This window comes from Blennius ocellaris, assembly GCF_963422515.1.
Source record: "Blennius ocellaris genome assembly, chromosome: 10".
Lineage (NCBI taxonomy): Eukaryota > Metazoa > Chordata > Actinopteri > Blenniiformes > Blenniidae > Blennius > Blennius ocellaris.
Genome location: NC_137659.1, coordinates 13,677,942 through 13,699,525, shown reverse-complemented (window position 1 = coordinate 13,699,525; position 21,584 = coordinate 13,677,942). Strand labels below are relative to the sequence as shown.

General features: G+C 44.8%; 1 protein-coding gene across 2 annotated transcripts; it reads right to left on the bottom strand.

Annotated features, from left to right (window-relative positions):
- Positions 1 to 122: 122 nt before the first annotated feature.
- Positions 123 to 21,584, bottom strand: LOC308135654 (TSC22 domain family protein 2-like). Of its 2 annotated transcripts, none has more exons than XM_080503733.1 (4): positions 20,658 to 21,584; positions 19,679 to 20,454; positions 2,942 to 2,993; positions 123 to 2,278 (listed from the first exon to the last, which is right to left on the bottom strand). In XM_080503733.1, the coding sequence occupies exons 1-4, from the start codon at positions 21,507 to 21,509 to the stop codon at positions 1,838 to 1,840; spliced, it is 2,121 nt and encodes a 706-aa protein (XP_080359859.1). In that variant the 5' UTR covers positions 21,510 to 21,584; the 3' UTR covers positions 123 to 1,837. The 2 variants fall into 2 exon arrangements, with proteins under 2 accessions (XP_080359859.1, XP_080359860.1); XM_080503734.1 differs by having other exon boundaries at positions 19,679 to 20,451.

Below are 21,584 nucleotides of genomic sequence, written 5' to 3'. Positions count from 1 at the left end.
TTTGTGTCTCACGGTCATCACTTTAAGACATTCGTACGAGTAAAACATCTTTCCGACCCTTTATTCAAACAAACGAAACGTTGCCATGTTGTGGAATCTGAATATTGCTTTTATTTAAATACATTAAAATTTGCAATGTAACAAAACTATTGGCATATGAAATTCAAACACCATTTAAATGAACAAAACATGGCTCACTTCATTTTTCTGTGACTAGTGTCAGTAACACTAGGTTGTTTTTTTTCTTGACTTGCCGCTCTGCGTCGTTTCCCCGCCCCCGCCCCCATTTACACTGTTCACAGACTATCTTACAATAAGAGTGCTGAATAAAAATGAGGTAAGAAAGTGGTTTGAAGATTACAGATCATGCAGAACATGCCGAACAGCAACAAAAATATTTGTGAAGGAGGAAGTACAAAAAAAAAAAAAGGAAAAAAAAAATACACATGTGCATTTCAAAATAATCAATTTTACACAGCTTTGCATCTTTGGTTACAAAGTTGGATGATTTCACAGCTTCTCCCACGCGCGCCCCCTTCCCTCCCTCCTCCCAGCCTCCCCCCTCTCTCGGGAAAAAACTATGGAGAACAAAATGCAAGTATAAGAGGGGGTATGTAGCAATACTAATTCACTTTTAGATCAACTACCGACAGAATTTAATCCTCATCAACTGCCCCGTGCAGGCTAACGATAAGATTTGATGTCAAGAGGCAAAGAGTTGCCTATCGAGGCTCTTAATACTTTATACTATACACAAATGTACATTCAAACTGGATCTCGACTCAAGCTATGAATTGGCAATTGCAGCGTGAAATCTGAATTTCTGAATTTTTTTTTTTTTAGTGTTAAACATTGTCAGGATTTTTTTTGTTGTTTTTGCCTACATTTAACAAATATAAAGCATTGCCTGCAAAGTGTAGTCAATCTGCTGAAACACTGTAAAAGAAAGAAAAAAACAAGTCGACGGGCAGCCCAGGGAGAAAAAAAAAAAGCAGCCCTGTAATAAATAAAACACTTGAAAGTCGAACTCAAAGAGACTTAATGCAAAGGTTGGACTTGATGTAAAAAGTAACGGCAGCGGTGTGGCGCTCCGGAAAAAAAAGACTCTCTCTCTCTCGTTCTTATTTTACAACTTGAAACAGCAAGGCTAAAAATACCCTTTTACCCACTCGCTTATCTCATTTAAAAAAATAATCGCTCTCTTTTGACAATCACTCTTGCGTCTCTCCCTTATACGAGGTGAACTCTCCACTTCCTCCTCCTCCTCTCAGGTCAGGTGGCAGGTCTGTCGGGTGCAGGCCTGCTCCCAGAAAACATGTCTTCTTCCACAAGCTCAGATCCAGCAGTCTACATGTCCGGGAACACAGCCAAGATATGAGGGTTTTTTGGGGGGTTTGGGGAGGGGGGGGGGTTAAATACACCCTGCAACCAGCCAGACCTTCCCTGATGCTCCGCCCTCTGACACACACACGTACAACTTTGAAGTCTCTCGCCTTTCTTTTCCCCTCTTCCTCTCGTTCGCTCTTGATGATTGCATTAACACTGGAAAGGCCCACAGTACAGATGCATACACATGTCCATTCCAACACCAATTCACAGTCTCGCTTGCTTGCAAACACACCCTGACACACACCCTGGCACACACACACACACATACACACGCACACAAGCACTGTACTTTGTGGTCAAGCTGGTGGCATAGAAGACAAAAGTTTTTTTTTTTCTTTCTTCTTTTTAATTTCACATACACTAATCGTAATAAACTGTAAAGATGCTCTTTATTAGATTATTTTTTTCTCCCCCCCCCCTGCCCTGTGTGTTGTCGGGCAGACGCGCTTCAAGCGGAGGTGACATTAGGTTGCAGTTGTTGCTGTTGGCTGGGGTCGAGTTGCGGCTGAGTCTGGGGCTGCTGGGGTTTGGGGTGATGCTGGAGCTGAGGATGTGACTGCGATTGAGGCGGCGGCGGCTGCACTTGAAGCGGCGGCAGCGGCTGCTGCTGCTGTTGTTGTTGCTGTTGTTGTAGTTGCTGCTGCTGCTGCTGCTGCTGCTGCTGCTGCTGAGGCTGAGGCTGGCTGAGTCCTTGCTGCGGAGGCGTGGCGCCGGAGCCGCCGCCTGACTGGGTGGACAGCTGAGACAGCTGCTCGTTGTTGGCCAGGGACTTCAGCACTGCGTTCTCCCTCTCCAGCACAGAGTTCCTCTCGAACAGCTCCTTGATCTGCTCCTTTAAGACCTCCACCTCTTCACGCACTGCATACATCAGATGGCTTTTCACCAGGTCCTGAAGGAGAGGAGAGGCTGTGAGAAGGACTACGAGGAGGCAGCGGGACTGTCTCACTGTGACATGCAAGCAAACAAAGACGTCAGACTGAAGCTCGAGGCAGCGATTGATCGGAAATCTATTTCTAGCTTTGTATTCAGCAAAAGTTCATGTTTTACTATGGTTTTTTTTTATGTTTATGTTTAGTTTATTAATGTACAGGATGTAAAAACTGTTCGTTCGGTCACTTTATGGAAAGTACATTGAGAAAATCTGATCCGGGATGATTGGATCCAGTAACATGAGGCCGGGGAAGACATACTGTGGATCCTGTCACCACTTCTGTATTTAACTGCCTTTTATAGAGAAGACCCCGATCCTTAAAATGCAGGACAAACAAGCTAACAAACAGCTTTTACCACATGTCACGGAAACAACTGTTACTGTTAATGGTTCCAGTCCTGCTTACTTGAAATCTGCCCACATATATTCCATTGTGTTGGTTTTTAGTCGATTCTTGCCTCTTACAGCATATCTTGTAACTTTTAATAGTTTTACTTTACATGTACATTGAAATGGATTATTTCTAATCTAGCGTATCAATTTTGGTCATGCGCCCATGTATGACAACAAATCTATTCAATACGTTTCACAATGAAGATAAGAATGATGCAGATCACTCACCATTGCCTGTTCAATTTTATTATCAATGGCAACAACATTGGTTCCAGAGGCACTGCAACACAAACACAGGACAGACGCAGTCATGTTAAGAGTGAATCACACACATTTCAGGATGTAAATCCACCTGGAGGGAGGGAGGAGGGGGGGGGGGGGGGGGGGCTTTCCGCCCTTTTTCTGCTTTTCCTTAACAGATGGCACGGGCAGGAAACACTGAGGTGTGCAGTCCCAATATACAACACACACAAAATCACTGGTCCATCAATATTAAAAGCCAAAAAAGAAAAAAAAAGAAAAAAAAGAAAAAGATGCTGCTCATTAAATTAAATTAAACCATCATGAGAGGAAGATGACCTGTCATCACTGCATGAGACTAGATTACAGTTGGAAAGTAGGTCAGCTCAACAGGAGGAATATGAAGCGCCTCTACAAGCAGATCAACAGGTAAAACGCATGCTGCACTTTCAGTGTGACCCCACATGTACGTGTTGCCACCGATGCGAGCCGTGATCGACCCCGCAAGTCCTCCCACCCGCCGGCGAAATCCAGCGGGTCGCCTCTCGGTGCGGGATTTACCTGCGGTACGGGCGGTAGGGGCGCAGCGGGGGCCAGCTGGGGTCTCCGGGGCAGCCCGGCGGCTTGAAGGAGAACGTGCACGGCATGGTGCCCACCGCAGCGGCAGCTCCAGCCACACGGGGAGCGGCGGACGGACGGACGGACGGACAGCCGGTCAGTGGGGGAAGCGTGGCCGCATTTAGAAAGATGAAACATGAAGCGTCGGGGGCGAGGAGCCCCCCCTCCTCTCTCCGCGAGCCGCCAGGAGGGGTGGGGACAATCCACACTGACCCCGCCCACTTCATGTGCATTACTCTAACCGAGAGCTGCAGGAGCAGCAATGTGGGAGGGGGAAACTCTCAGAACAACAATTTTGGGGGGCGTTTTGATTTATTTATTTATTTGAATGAAATGGAAAAAGTGAAGACAAGCGCATGTTGCAGGAGCTCGTGCATGAAGTTAAAGGCCGTCAAGCGAAGTCTATAGCAAAGCACATTGTTGTGCGATAAAAAGCAGCTGCATTGCAGCAGGAAGCACTTTACAACGCCACACATTCCTCTGGGACTTCTCATTTATGGCATTATTTTGCTTATTGTTACGCTCATTCCAGGAACCAAGGTATTGAAAATTATCGCTGAGAGCCACAAACACTTAAAGGGACATACACAAAAAAAAAGACAATCAATGACCATTGAGGGAAAGTCATCAGCAACCAACAAAACCACCAGAAATGTACCACCAGAAAAACACAGAATAGGAAAGAAAATGCCATAAACAGACACAAATTACCATGGAAAATAAAACGCAAAATTGCTAACAGACGAGAGCAATTACAAGACCAGAAAATGTTTTTTTTAAGCAACTGCAAAGACAAACATAACACCCACAAAAGTACCAAAGAGTAAATGAACATAAAGCTATCACAAAAATACATAAAAAAAAAAAAAAGAAGATCAAGAACTATAAAATAACAGATGGTAAACAACCACAAACAACAGACAATAAAGATGGCTTTCATGTTTGATCAGTATTGTACACGCCCACTGTTGTATTATAATAATAAAAAATAAAACACTGATCTTCTATACTCACTTTATGAAAGTACAGTACAGACAGGATGGCTCCCAGGTATTATGAAGGGTTCAACAAGTTCAGACTTTTGCCAGCAGAGGGTGATGACAAACTCTATTTGATGCAGAACTTTGTGAACGAATTCAAGAAATCCTCATTAATATTTGAAAATTGTGAATTATGAGAAATCCATCTGAATTTTCAAATGTCGACTAAATGTAGTTTTGACGTAAAGAAGAAGAAGAAGAAAAAAGGAAACGGTAAAATAATCCCGCATACAGATTATGACTGGAGTTTATCTCTGCATCAAATACTGGTGGAAATCAACGACCTTAAGTTTTAAGATCAATGTCAATATTAGGTATGAAGTTCAAGAAACAAGGTTCTGCTCCCCTGAGGACACGATGTTCTGTTTCCCCGCACCATCCAGTGTGATGTGTGTGTGTGTGTGTGTGTGTGTGTGTGTGTGTGTGTGTGTGTGTGTGTGTGTGTGTGTGTGTGTGTGTGTGTGTGTGTGTGTGTGTGTGTGTGTGTGTGTGTGTGTGTGCGAGGCCGGCGGAAGCACTCATCTGATTGTTATCAGCAGGCTGTACTTTGGGAAGGAATGTACCCATACCTCTGCCACCATGAGACGCCGTCACTCCCCCCCCCCCCTCCTTCTGCTCCAGCCTCAGATCTGTCAATGTCGAACATGAGCTACATGCCAGCACATCACACACAATGAACAATGTTCATGTGTTTGAACGTCGTCGGCGTCAAGTCAGCCCGAGCAGGCAGGCGCACACCCATCCCTCCAAGAAATAAATTACAACCACTTCATCACTCATTAGTATCTCTCTTGCCCTGAGAGACGGTTTTTTTTTACGAGACCTACGCCTCCCACCGGCAAGTAGTTACAGAACTCAGAAAAACAAACAACTGAGGAGTGGGGAAAAAAAAAAAAGAAAAGAAAAGAGAAAAAGCCACTTAAAACAATTTCACCCAACACCAAATGTGTCTTTAATTTAGACGAGGCGTCTCACACACTGGCCCTCCTACAGGTTCCGCCCTCACAGGAGTTTACAATAGGCCAAAAGAAATGCATCGCTCTATAAAACACAGAGTGTGAGCGGACTTTTAAAGTTACACCCTTGTTGCCTCACCAATGGCTTCAGACGACACACAAAAACAAAAACACGCAGCTTCATTAACAGGATCAGAGCAAACAAAGTCAAACACGTGAAAATTGTGAAATGTGGTGAAAGTAAAGATGGAAGGAGGTCCAATTCTGATCACTTTATATTTACAGTATATATTACATGCCTATACATCCCATTTTTTCAAGTTTTTGTATATTTGTCAGGGGAGAAGCTAAAGACCTCGAGGGCACTTGATTACAGCTACACATTTCTTTGTTTTTTTAAGACGCCAGAGGCTGGAAAGCACTGATGTCATCTTGATAAAATTAACCATGTATTGCATTGACTGTCTGCGAAACTTCTGGAAAATGTAAAAAAATAAATAAAAAAATAAAAATACTTGGACCAGTTTTATTTCATTCCTATAAATAGCCGATTTCCATTCGTGGGTTGAGTTGTCACCTCATCAGGTATAATCGTACCATTTAATGTGATCTAGTACAGCAGTTCAAAAAAATGTGATTTTACTTTTCAAAGGTAATAAAGTTTAGTTTTGCTCGATATTGCCACTCGGGTTGTAATCCATCAATATGCTCATTTTTCAGTTTGAAGTGATGTGCTGAATAAATCTTGAACACAGATAGAATATAAACTTAAATGTGATGCTTTTTTATATATATATATATATATATATATATATATATATATATATATACCCAGTTGGTTTAAAACAAAATCTAAAATGGCTCAAAAGAAAAGTTAAAAAGTTCTATTTAGGATGCTTTTATTAACAAGGTAATGGAAAGTGGAAGTTGCTAAACTTTTTGTTAATGCTTACATGGCTCCAGATGCCATTTATGATAGTATAATACGGTAGACTTTCTTTTATTTACAATATATACATTTATCATTTCTTTTATGTGCCTTATTTTATTTTACTTTATTAGCAGTAATATTGTAATACGGTGTGCTATGTTCTTTGTTTTAAATTCAAAAATGTTCTTCTTCCATCCTATAAAACTGTTGTTTCAGAGCGGAACATGTAATTAAAGATTTCACTACACATTATACTACGTATAATAGTTGTGTGTGATAAAGGACTGAACAAAACACACACATATATATCAATACAGTAAATGTTTAACCACAGAACACTGCCTTAGATGCACTTTGTGTACAATGAATACAGATGATACGGTGGAAATGAAGCAAGAAAAGTAACTGAAAAGCCAGAGATTTATTTAAATCACTACAAGTTGGAACTGCGACAGACATGCACGATACGAGAGAAGAGGCCCCTCTGGCGATTCTGATGGCGCCTTGATGGACCAGTTGAGCTGCATTAGCTGAAGACCCTCCCAGTTTCTAGCAGGCAGGCCGGGGCTGCCTTCGGGACAGTAGGAGGGGTGGAACAAGAGCCAAGTGGAGCGCCGGCGGCCATGCTCGCTCTCACAACCACGACAAAGTAGGAGCCTTTAAAAATAACAGAAAAGGGCAACTTCTCATGCCTGGTTCAGAGTCTTTTTTATGTAAAAGATGCATCGTTTAAATCCCTTTGTGATTTCTGTGTGTCGCTTCCCACGCAGACAGTCCCACACCACAGACTGATACACTGTCTTAACCCAATATTTGCTGATTTGGTTACATTTGACACATTAAGCACCAGCATATCCCAATACAGAAAAGCAGCAATAAGTTTCCCTCAGCAGAAACGGTTGCAGCGAGCTCCAGAGGCACGGTAAATTGATGAAGTGCTTCAGATCACAGACATCTTTAAGTTGCTGCCATAAGTCATGAGTGATTGATACAGATGGAGAAAACGTGTGCAATGACAAAGGCGTGTACGAGGCGGCTGCCCTGGAGACGGCGTTTGTGAACTTTTGCCACTTGGGGCGGATGCTTTTTGGATCGTCAGAAAAAAATGGAAGACATCACAAAGTCTGAGGATGAGTGCACGAGGGGCCCAAATCTCATTTGACAGCTCACACGGAGGCTTCGCGGCCGAATGATATCAAGGTGGGGAAATCTGTTAATGAGTTATCAAAACCTGCTGCGGGTTTAATCTCCTGCCGGTCGAATTCTCCTCCGGCGCTTTCAGCGCTCGTCGTCCTCTCGGCTTCAAAGTGACGCTGGTCAGTGATTCCCGGTCCTAATGACTCCCAATGACCTCACTGCCATAAAAGCTGGGGGTATGAAGCGATTCCTCCCGAGGTTTTTCCTGCAGCTGGTTTCAGTGAAGGCAGCAGTGAGGTGGAGTGAGACGACTAATCACACCAGGGGATAAAGACGAGAGGAAAATTCAAAACACCCATCGTCAGCGGGACACGTGACGGGATCTGTAACGATGGAGACCGGATAACATCAAGAACACAATCGTGGCGTTTCGATTTGGCCGAAGAGCTGCAAGTTCTGCTTCTTAAGAGTCAAACTGAGCTCACCGATTGTGCTCAGTCATGATGGTTTTAGGCGGCGACGCTTCACTTCAGCTGCAAATGTGCAAGTTATAGAGAATCAAGCAGGCATAACAGTCAATATAAAACCATATTAGGACACCATCTGGTACCCGAAGGAGAATTTCCAAGAACAACTGGCTATTGGGAGGAGGGGGGGGGGGGGGTATTTTGGAACTCGCAATATGAGTGAGAGCCGTTTGGGAGCTTTGTGTTGAGCGCCTCTCCCGACACATATGATCTTGTTTAAGCCTCTGGATATCATGTCAAAGCCAAGAACTAGTTTAAGCAGCCGACTTCAAAACAAAACATGTCCAATTCACTGTACCCAGGTCTTTTCAGCATCACAAGGCAAACACTGCATAAAGACGGATGTATGGAGGGTCAAGCCCTGAAGGCAGGGGGGGCCGAGCCGAGATGAAACGGAATGCTAATGAGGGTTTGAACTTGGCCTGCCACTGATTATGCAACCGGCACTTCTGTAAACTTCACCGTCTACGTTAACGGGGCCTGACGTTTATTAGCTCCGGCTAGCGCCCGGCGTCCCCCCACGCAGCCCGAGCCGTAAAGTAGAGAATGTCAATAAAAAGTCCATTAGAGGCAGAAAGTTTACAGTCTCATGTAGCGTGGGCAAAGTGGAGCAGTGCGGGTAAATAAGTCATCAAATGCTTGTCATTCCTTGCCTGTGGCTGAACTAACTGGCATGTTTCGGAGCGCTAGGCTTCCTTCACTCGCAAAACAAAGCTGGCCATTGCCTGTCTGGGACATGATAAGACAAGTTCAGCGCTTTGGAGGCGAGGCCAGATCATGCCCAAGGACAACAGGTGCATGGCTGCAGTCTTACTTCTTTCCTAGTCACTTGTCACATACACATGTGAAGGCAAAAACCTACATTTTCTATTTGGATACGTGCACACTAAAACAATGACTTTTTCACACTCGGATGCATCGTTTGGTCTCGTGAGGCCTGCACTATAAATGATAAAGTCCTAAAAGCAAACATGAAAAGTCATGAGCAGGACTTCGGTATGAATATGAAGGAGATCAGCAATAGAGGTTTTTGTATACGACCTTATTATGGGCACTTTGGGGGGCAGGATAAAGGTTTGAGTTTTTGCAACAACAACAAAAAAAAAAAAAAGAGAGAGAGAAAAGATTGATAAACTGGGGGCCAAGGAGGATGACACACTACATGAGGCCCTCTGCCAGGAACAAGAGCCAAGTGAACCATGAGGATGTCCAAATGGGGAACTTTCATTCTGACCACACAGTCCTCTGCAGTCTGACACAGTTCTACTGTGGGGTAGTTGGTCAAGCTTAAAATACACACTCACTTCACCAGGTACATCTGTACAATCCCCACTGATCCAGTGGGAGCGGCTGTAATAAATTCTGCTTGTCCAAAAGTTACTTGATTGAGCACCAAAGTTGCATTACATGGAGTTGTTATTCATGGTCTCCTCGACTAATATATGTTCATGCGATGGCCAAAACATCAGCATCACATGACTCCCTTTCTAACAAAGCTGAATGAAGCAATCAAACGTCAGCAGGAGCTCACAAAAAAACTAAACTCTTTTAAATCCTTTCTAATCTGCTGCTGTGGCAACAATAAACCATTGCAACACGACATGTGAAAATAGAAGTAAATCATGAGTCTCATAACATATTTGTGCCATTCCTGCCTTCTGTTGACATTACTGTGAGTGTGTAGTTTGATCTCAGTGGCTGGTGATGGTGTGTCAGCTTTATCTTTCTCTACAAACAGTTTCATTTCCTGTCGCCCTGTTATGCCTTCATGCACTTCTCTTTTCATTTTTTTTTTTTTTTTTTTTGTAACTGGCACCAGGCCTTCCACAGGCTTCGTTGTGAATTACCTGCCGGGATGACTTCACGATCGAAAACCATTTCACAAAAACAGTGACATGGTGGCGAGAGTGCGATGGAAACCCGACTGTCCGCAGGTTCCATGTTTCACATCCGTGTTACAGGCAGCATGCACACACGCTTGATTGGTTTGAACGCTGCCAAGCAGTTTTGTTTTCTGGACATTTTTAATGTACTTAACACACATAGAGAACAAATTGGAACTTTGTGATGTTTGCAAGCTATTTCACAACTGAAAACCCATCCTGTGATTAAACACAAATAAAGATGAAAATGCATTGTATCGGAACTTGGTTCAACTTTTGTACACCAGAAAATGTCACTTACTTCAGATCCAAAATACAGTATGTAGCTATATAAACATACTTACATTAAAGAAGCTAATGCTGAACAGATATATTTGCATGGCAGTTAGACGAATCCATCAATTTTTTTTTCTAGTAAATTACAGTACGTTCACACTTACAGTTAAAACTGAAGCAATAGTCGGTTCAATATCAATACATTCTGGTTCAATTATTTTATTAGGTCAGTTTGTCTGAACAAATGCTTTGGGTCTCAGCCAGCTTCACACTCAAATTCCAAGTTCATTAATAAAAGACAGTATGTAACAAGAATTCATTTTACAGACATTTAGACTAAAATCATCTCAGGATTTTTTTTGGGGGGGCTCCTTTGTGATATTGCACTACTGATCAAACTGTCTCCAAGCATTCAAATTAAATCAGTTTGTGATTAGTTGTGGCCCTAACTGTGTTAAACTTGTTTATAATCTGATTAAGTGTCTGACCACTTGGTTTGCCCTATTGGACTTTGCTAAATCGTTTGTCTATGCAGCAAAAATTCTCAGCACTAATAATATTACATCATACGAACACGATGGTGGTCTCGATGGAAGTCAAGGCAGTAAACGGGGAGATAGACATGTTTCAAGACACCGGAGAAGAGTTTAAGGGAGAAACAACAAAGAAACACAGATGATGTCGTCTATTTGCCAATCCTGCGCTTTTGTTTCCAAACTCAATCCATGCACGGGGTAGAAAGCAAAGCCTGCTGCTACTGAACACTGCACACACACTGTTGCACTCTTGCAGGCCTGTCCAGTCCAATCCAGTCCAGTACTGTACCTATCACTGTGCGCCTTTGAGCCTCTTAATCTGCTGTCAGATTGGAAGGCCTGGTAGAAGGCCTTGGAGGGGTTCCTGCATCCACAACATTGAGGGGAAAAGAGAAAAGACAGAGACAGTGAAGAGCTGAAACATTGCCAATCGCTCCATTCCTAGAAATGCTTCCCTCTTATGCAACCCTACAAACGCGCGCACGCACGGTTGGGGGGGGGGGGGGGGTGAACATGTTGGAGAGATAACTCGTGGGCGTCGCTGCAACATACCACCACATGCCACTTGATTGGCCTGCAACGGCATCGTATTGCATTCTGCCCCTTTCGTGAATAGTTGTGAAGTGACCAAACTGTAAAGTATGCCTCTTCATATCACGCAGCCTTGCTCAACAGCACCATGTACTCGTAAGTCTTTGAGCCATTCAGAAGGGGCTGGGCAAAGGGAGACTTGATTCTGAACACAGGAATGTGTGTGTATAGGTGGGGACAGCCTCAAAGTCGAAGGGCCTACCTCAGGCCATTTACCTTCAGTATGCTGCTCACCATGCATGCTTCGGTAGTTTTTTTTGTAGCAACTAATAATGCATTCATATGGATCACATTTAACTCTTTTATGGGAAGTCCAAAAAAACCAAAAAGTTTTTTCACCCCCAAACATTACTTCCCTACACATTTGATCATATTCACAATGTATCTCTCTGTGTTGCTATCCCCCTATTTTGGTTGACAATAAGGAATTCAACACTACCTTCAATATTCCTGGCGATTAGCAACAAGTACACCGTGTTCTGTGCCAAGTTATGTGTGTCGGGAAAGGGAAAGGAAACCCCCACGTTGACCTCTACACACACTTGCATAGACGCCCATACGCGCAAAAACTCCTGCATCCAGTTTGTGCTTTTCAAAACTAACTGCTTCTCGAGTACGCAGACACACGTGTTAAATGCACGACGCTTTGGACACACTTGTGCACACAATGCACAGGGGAATGAGCCGTTGATTTACAGCATGTGTGTGAATATTAAAGGAGCAAAGGCTCTTTTCCTAGAAATCTCTGGCACAGCCTTTCTTTGTCACATTACCTCATGACTAAACACTCTCGCAAACCCTCCTCCTATGGCTTTGCTCAGAATTACTTGGCAGGCAGTCGCTGCACATGCACGCGTGTGGCAAGCACACACACCTCCGCAGAAAACATTTGTTTTTAACGACTGAAAGTCTTGGGCTCTGCACAACCCTACTGTCGGTCGATATCAACAAGGTCAGATGACTTTGGAGTCTGGCAACCTCTCCAAGAATGAGGTAAGAACCAGAGGAGTCATCATTCCCTGTTTTCAAGTAGCAAACACTCGGCTCTGAATGGCTCTCTTTGTAAGTCGAAAATGTTACATGTCAATATCCATTTATGAAAGCCCCTCTTTGTAAAAACCATTGAGTCAATACTTGCAGCGATGAAGAAAGTGCAGTCCACTTTATACACCCCAAGTACTGAGCATGAGGAGGACTGATATGTGGAGACAAGAAATCTGTCCCGTTCTTTTGCTAAACCTCTCTTAAAGCCCATAAGCTAACCTGACCAAAACCATCCATAGCCCTGCATGGTCACGCATAGCCAGATACTGCCCTAAAGCAAATGCACAATATGGCGGCGGACGAAAATAACCTTTTCGTGCATTTTTGCTGGTTGATGTCACACGTCTTGTTGGAGCATGACATATGGGTTTTTCCCCTCCACCTTTCTTTTTTTTGCAAACCAGTGGCCATGCCAGAGGTTCAATTTCACAACGCTGAACCTCTTAATAACCCTGCTCGCTCACTGAGCATGTGAAAAACCCACAACACCCTGAAGAAATGTGAAAACACACCAGTGGGGTTGTCAGGAGAGAATTTTGAGTAAAAGAGCGACACGCGGGACCTGCACACAGAAACTGTGTCAATTACATTTCTCCTGAAGTGTCGCGGAGGCGTCCCGCCTCAGTGACTTTCACTTTCAAACAGATGCACCGAAACGTTGCTGCAGAAAAGGGCTACTTGAGCTGCGATGCTACTATGTTGAAACAACAGGGGCAACGAGGTGCACGGCAGATCACCTCAATTCTAACTTACTCAGCTACTCACGCACAGCTTTGGTGTGTTGAGGTGCAGGGGAGAAGGCTGAGGGATTACAATCAAAGTGGGAGTGGCAGTAGATGGACAGGTATAGTAATTGGGAGGCCCGGGTTGCAGAGGGGAGAGGGGAGAGGCTAAAATGAGGGTGATGAAAGCGCTGCCTGTTGGGCCGCATTAGGAGTCAGGTTCTCAGCCACATCTATATATCTCCACAGAGCAGAAGTAGGTCAAAACTATTTAGATTTCAGCGGCCCCCCACTGGGGTTTCTTTCTGCAGGTTCTGGGCTGGAGCTGTGCAAGATGGAATACAGGGAGACCCGGAGCAACTGCACCATTACAGCACGCCCCCCCCAGGCAATGGGACAACTGGGTGCTAATGTCGGCCAGTGCTTCGGAAAAAGCGGGAACTTCCTCCCTATGGTGACCACATGAACCCAGTTCTGTTTTTTTAATGAAACTAAATGAGCAAGACAAGGGAGATGAATTCTATAAATCTTTTATCTTCCAATGTATTCACTTCAATTATGGATTAAAGAGGAGTTTCATCAAAACTACACCGATGAACAATCAGGGGGAAAAAAACGTCTGTCAGATTTCTTTGGTTAAGGTGACAACTCCAGTCACTGATTTAGAAGTGTTTTGATCTTCATCTGAAGGCCAGTGTGATCAAGTGGCTCGACACTAGATTAGAAACCACCAGTAAAACACATCTGACTTTGAGTTTATCAACTGTAGTGCTGCTGCAGTTCGGGTAATGTTTACTTCAAATACATTTTACCCTACAGGTTTTCTATTCAGTGAGTCACTACCAGGTGAAGCAACAAATCACTTATGACTATGATCCTTGAGTCCAAATAAGCTGGTAGTTTAGACCCTAACACCTATATAACCCTGCTAATCTCAGTGAATTACCTACATTTTTATGTGGATTATATATATGAAGAAAGAGAAAAAAAAACTGACAGCAGCAGTGACAGGAATTTACCTCAGGCTATCTGCTGAAGCAAGCAGGTAACTACTTGAGCAGAAAAGAAAAAGGACTCCACTTCTTCAAGATTTGAATGGATAGTTAAAACATTCATCAAGACGAATGCAAATACCTTGAACTACGTTTTCCCGCATTGTGGGTAAAAAGACAGAAGTTAAAGTAGTTGTAAAAGTGAGCCTCATTAATCCTTCAGAGTCACTTAGGTTCCACTTTCTTCCACCAAAAGCAAGATAACAAACATTCTCTGAGCCGAGCTTATCTCCACCACAGTGCAGCACCTCCCCAGTTAAACAGGCCATTAAAGCCTTGGACTGCTGGTGACGTTCTCCTGTCGGAACAATGGAGGGCCTCCATACCTGGAGGTGATGACTGAAGCAAAGTCTACAGACACACTGAGCAGTAGCGTTAGTCAACCCAGAACAATGGGGCTTTTTCTTTAAAAAAAAAAAAAAAAAAAAAAAGGCTGATCGGTGGGCAGGGTCAGAGCTTCCATGCATAATCTGTGATTAAACAGCTTAGATCAGAAAGAGAAGTTCTTACATCTAAGTATCTGACTTATTCTATTGTTATTGCTACCAAGGTTAAAAAATAAAAAAATTAAATTAAAAAAAAGCTGAACTCTGTGAAGCGTTCTCTATATAATGTGCCAACCAAATGTCATATGATATGGCCACAGAGCCCTGGTGCGGAAGCCCAGAGTGAGCCAAGGAATATAAAATGAATAGAAGGTGGAGAAGCAGTATGGGGAACTCTGAAAAAAACAGGATACGGTAGTAAACCAGAGGTCACTGACGGGAGGGAAAGACTGTGGTACATGTTTTCCCCATGTGACACACACACACACACACACACACACACACACACACACACACACACACACACACACACACACACACACACACACACACACACACACACACACACACACACACACACACACACACACACACACACACACACACACACACACACACACACACACACCTTGCACCCAGATGCCCAGCACCACTACAAAAACAGGAGTGTTGATAAGGAGTTTGTCCAAGAGGGTATTGCCACAGTACTTTCCTCAGCAAGTGTCCCCATTGACGTGGACACTTGCGCACACATAGTTGACCCATCCCCTTGAAGACACGCCCCCTTCCATCCACCCACACACACACAGTGTTTTGATTCACAGTGGCAGAGACCACACTGCAGATCTGGACTCCCTCGTCTGTCCTGCCTCCTAAAGGAGGTCAATCATGCATAAGCTCCCATTATGCGAGTACGATAAACCGTACCTCCCAGTGAGACTTCAATTCCACACAGACTACAGATGCAATATGTTTATGCAAATGATGGCACCAAATAGAAGCAACGTCTGTGGGAGTAACACAAGAACATTATGACAATCCACCGGCGTTTCACGGGTTCGGTCATTGAAGCCATCTGGGAAAAATTAAACTGAGCGAACCATAACCCCGGCGTGAGAACAACATGTCTATAGTAAAACAATAAAGCTGTAGAGTAGAAACATCTTCTGTTTCTAGTCTACAGCTTTATTGTTTTACTATAGAAAAAAAGTACAGTGGTGAAATATGAAGTAGACAGATATTCGGACCAAACAAATTCTCATATATTTGAGGTGTGTAAGCTATGAAGCTATGAAATCCAACATGGGGTCCATTACTTACACATGCAGCTATGCAAAGTTAACAAGACTGTCACTATGTGTATTGAAACAGTTTACACACCCCGTGAAATCAATTCACAGCAACAAACAGTGCCATGTGGAACTTGCAAAGCTAAAGTAAAGCTAAAGACAAGAGTACATTTCTCCATCTACGAGATGAATAAAGGATCAATCAACGAATAAAACATATGAAAAGACCTCAGAGACCCTGGAGAATCATAACAAATTACACAACGACTCTCGATGTTCTCTTATTAAAACAACTTCAGGATTAATCCTGGGTTTCCCGTACTGCAACGCTCATTCACCTCTTACTGGGATAAATCACCCTGGTAATTGACCCTGGATTTCTAATCTACTCCAGCCCAGGTTATGTTCTGGATAAGATCACAGCAAGTATAAAAACTCGGCCTCCTGACCAACCAGATCTCTTGGGAAATGACCTGCCCATTCTGAAATGATCCTGAGTGGTGCACTGTTTCAATTGAATTCATCTTGAATTCATCAAACAACACAGTTTTAGAGCCGAGCGCAGCGGAGCAGAGAGGAGAAACTGTTTTTAGAGCAATCTTTTTGACATGATAAAATAAAGCCTCATCACTGAGGCTCGAATTGTGTTTTTTTGTTCTTGACTTGTTCCCAAGTCTGTTTAGCTCCACAAGGGTCGCATCTGAAATAATGAGGTTGATAACAATGGTCACCCCGAAGAGAACTGCAGAAACAAGAATTTATGGAGCGCACATCTACTCCTGTCGTCACGGTGAGGAAATAATATTCTAACACAAAACGTGTACACACACACACACACACACACACAGAGAAGAAACAACACGATGTAAAAATATACACTAAAAGAAAAGCAGTGATGAGGCTCTGCCTGAAACATTTCTGCAGTTATAGAGTGAAAATGAGTGATCACAGTGCAGTGCCGACAGTTTACACTGTCCAATTAATTTATATCGTTATCGTATAATCTCAACAAGTCACACAATAACACGTCGGCAGTTTTCAGGCTTTGGACGCAGCAACTGTGTTGCTCTTAGGCTGGTGGATGTGTTTTAATTCTTCACATTTTCAGAGAATAATGGCACCTCTATGGTAAAATATGCTGCTCTGCAGGGTTTCTCCACGTGTGTGTGATTGGTCAGATGCTGCAAACTCCACACAGTTCACGTGAACGCACACTGAGCCTGAAGAAAAAACTCTGGGTTAAACTAACGAGCTGTTAACCCAAGTTAGTGTTTATGCAAGCAGTGGCGGTGGAGAGGTTAGAGAAGCAGACTTGGGATTAGGATATCATAGGTTTGAATCCCACAGCTGACGTGTCACTACTGCCCTCTGACCAAGACACTTGATCTCCAGCATCAGTTGTTGCAGAAAGGCCTCAAAGTAATGTTGCTTTCGTACATTATTCTATATTTAGCTACTGGGAAGTGGTGCCAGAAGAATAGATTTGAACAGAAAAAAGATAACGTAAAAGATGACCAAAAAAAAAAAAAAAAAAACTCGAAGAGAGGGGGCCCGGGGGCATCGAGCATTGCTAAAATGCCTTTGGAAGAGAGGCACAGAAAGTTTCACTCCAGAGCTTCCTCCACCTCAGTTGGTGCAGCAAAGAAAGATCATTCAGCACTTCATTTGTACATGAGCAACTGTCATTCCTTGTCTGCTAGTCAAAGGGGGGGTAGATTGTTAGAAAGAAACACACACTACAATGATGCTGCACCAGAAATTAGAGGGGGGGGGGGACTGGGACACTTTAAACCAGCAGCAGTCAGTTAGGGATCTGAATGAATTAACAGCGCGAGTCTAACTGGTGGGTGGATTTGACCACATCTGCAGACCATAAACAAAAGCACTGTAATTTAGCCTATCATTGCACAAGAGAAGAGCAAGTGACGCGACAACGAGCACAGTCGACACACCCCACTGTCAGGGCTCTTATCGGCGGGATAAGGGCACAGTGGAAAGACTACTGCTCAATGTCTGATAGGACTCAGCTGTCGTAAGAGACCCCGGCTTTTATCAGCATGGGAGCTCTGTCTTCTAGTAAATGAAGGTGATCCGGAAACACACAGCCTGAAGCCAGTGAGCATTGTCACATCTTAAGCCTGGCAAAGTGATTAACGGGAAGACAAAGACTGGATGCAAACTATTTGGTCTGGTTTTAACAACAGAAACATACAGACCAGGTGAGGAGGAGAGCACGGATTTTTAACAGTTCAAAGCGGGCACTTCAAAAACAGACTGAAGGTCAGTTCGGAAGCCAGTTCTATAGGCACGCCTTCCCAAAGGAGGAGAATTATGGGAGGGACAGCAGGAGAAAATCAAAAGGCAGAGACACCACATGAGATGAAAGGTGACAGGCACAGGCTGATATTTGCCATTGTATTCGACCCATTGGTGCAAACTGCTTATTGTTGTGGCACTCGGCAATAAACTACTTGGAGGCAGTGGAAAATAAATCCTTGTTGGTTTAAAACATTCTATTCCATTTACTGATGTGTCGATTTTTTTATAGACGTCACTAAACCTTATAGAGAATCATATTTAAGTGGGGTGTAGTCTGGATTGAACGGGTGAGACCCTTGGGGGGGGGGGGACTCAAAGACTACCTTATGCATGGGTAATAATTTGAACAATAGGAGATCGTTTGCTTGAAGGCACAGGATGGACAAACAAAAACTTGTGATAAGAGCTGTAAAAACTTGTCTGAGCTGCATGTGACATATTGACAAGTTGAAGTAAGACGCCACTCAAAGAAAACAGTCACACAAACCACCTGGATGCATGCATAAACTGCAATTGAAAACCACAGATTTCAGGCACTGTATCATTTCCCCTCATGCGTAGCATCAACATGCAGTCATATTTAAATAATATGCTGCAAACAAATAACTACTCTCACATTTACAGTAGTTGCAATCCAGAGAAACGTCATGAAGCAAAGTTTGCTCCTTTTAAAAGCACTCCACTCCTGTACACATACTTCAATGAGCAGTATTGGAAGAGGCTGTGAATGAAAAGCCACAATGTCATCAATGCAGCAACACAAAATTAAAAGCCTCAACTGTGTTTGTGTTTGAAAGTATTTTCCAGAGCAGGAAATGAGTTGTTAAAAGGTCAAGCATCACCTTGTTTACAGGCTAGCCACTCGGAGCTGCAAGCTAACAGACGACTTGCTCTGCACGGTAGCAATGAGCAGCAGTACTTTGATGCTCGAGGCCCAGGCCATCTACACACACACACACACACTCTTACAGGATGATAAAGTAGGAGTAAACTTTACAGACTTTCAGACAAAGTACTTCTACGGACAAACAAATACACACAAGGAGTCAGTAATACTGGAGTCATATGTGTGTTTTAACAAGTTTTTGCTTGTGCTGGGGAAGCCATGAATGCCTCGTCAGCTGCACTTCACTTACTTCTGTAGGCCCTAATAAGAAACAACAAACATTGTATTTCCTTCCTGTGCACCAATACTGTCTTCCTCCTCGGTATCTGCTCCCCTTCCACCACACTTCCCTGAAATTGAGGGGAAAACCCAGTCCATCTGATTGACTAGAACGACAGGACGCATGACTCCACTTTGTCCTTCACCTTCCTGTGATCATAGCAAATGGCTACATTCTCCCAAACTAACAGCAAAATAGACAGCGAGCTCTCACGTGTGCATTATGGGGTAATCCTGCACAGAAATGACAGTGATGCTGTGAAGCTTGATGGGGATAGGAATGTTAACACACAAAGAAAGAGAAAAGTATTACCTGTCCTCCTCCCCGTCGACAGGTATGTGGATACCAAATAGGCTGTTGACAGTGGGAGTAGTGAGCTGCAGGCTCTCAGGCATCAGGGGCTTCACTGGTTCCTTCCCAAACACAGCAGGCGACTGCATGTTGATGAGACCCTCCGACTTCCTTCCACCAACCGCTTCCATCAGTCCAAATCCAGTCACTGGGAGCCCCTGCATCCCAAAAGCCACTGGGGTCTTGCTGTGGGGTGTCTGACCTTGAGGCAAACTGGAGGTTGTCACATTTGGCATGGCTGCACTGGAGGCACTGGGCACAGCAGTGGGCACAGTGGCAGGGACACTGGAGCTCACTGTGAAGGCAGGCACGTTTTGTACACCAGAGGATGCAGGGTGACCATGGGGTTGAGGCTGTCCCGTGGTGGCATACGCACCCACAGTCTGCTGCTGCAAAGCGGCTCCACCAACGAGCATGGAGCCTCCAGCACCTCCGATCCCACCAGTCTGCTGCTGCAAGACGGATGGAGCTGGTTTACTACCAGATGCTCCCACTCCTACGTCTCCAATCTGGCTTGGCATCAAAGCCCCTCCAGAAGCTGGAGGCATTGCGGAGGTGGGTCCTTGTCCCACGGGCTGCGGGACTGTAGACAGGCTGGACACGGGGAGGGCCTGGCCGGTTGCATGCCCTGGCGGCATGGAAGTAGACTGTTGCTGCTGATAGTACTCTGTCTGGTTCTGCTTCAAGCCAGGTGACTGAGTGGTCAGGTGGTGGCTCCCAGGAACCTGTGGCTGCTGCTGTGGAGGATAAACAATGGACTGGGCTGAGGGAGGCATGATTGGAGACTTCTGTATATGGGCATTAGATTGAGGCAGGCCATTTTGACCAACAGGCAACACATTATGTGTAGCAGGAGGCTGAAGACTCCCCGCGTGTGTTTGAGCTGGACGGCTGTAGGTTTGATGATGGAGAAAGGACTGTGTGTGACAGAGCCACTCACCCCTTGCTGCAGAGTGGTGTAGCTTTGATGATGGATTTGCTGCTGCTGCTGCTGCGGTTGAGGCTCCACTGAATGCATTCGGGTTGAGGATATCGAAGGGTCCACCGTGGAACCCAAACCCTGACCTGAGAGGGCCGAGGGAGCAAGCACAGACCCTCCCGTCAGCCCAATCCCACTGTCTCTATCTGCAGCAGCATCCAGCAACCCACCAGCATGCCTTATGCCATCTACAGTCCTACTGGCAACAGAGCCCTCAGAGTCTTTCTCATAAAACTCTGTACACGTCCATCTGCCTCTTCGAAAAGATTCCCCAGTACCATGATCGAGTTTAATTACCCTGAACCGTGAAGTGGAGCTCACTGTGGAGGTGGCGGGAGGGGCGGCCGCATTGGTCACTGCAGCTGGCCGGGATGTGTTCACTGACACATTCGCTGCGGAGGGGGGCTGCTGCTGCTGCTGCTGCTGCTGCTGTTGCACACCTCCAGGCTGAGACACCAGGGGTACCGCGGGTGCGACGCCAGTGCCCGTCGGCTGCTGAGCCGAGCTCGACACTCCCACTTTCCGACTGTTTGACAGCCCAGACAACTGACCGGCCAGTGGTGCGTTGGACGCCGCCATCCCCTCCGGCTCCCCGACGTTATTCAAGGCCTCTTCAGATGAACTTCTGTCACACGCAGGCTCGTACTCAGCCCGGGACATGTCGTAGATCTCCGACGACACATCCTCAGTCCGGGACTCGTCCGGGTCATCCAGACTCTCCGTGTCGTCGGTTGCACCCATTACCGCCACCTGGGCCTGAGTCACACTGGTGATTTGAAAGCAGCTCTTTTTCTTGGCCGGCATTTTCGACATATTGGCGGCCTGATTCCAAGCCCCGTATGGCTCTGTTTATCCTCCGTTGGGGGGGGGGGGGACGTTCTGGTCGCC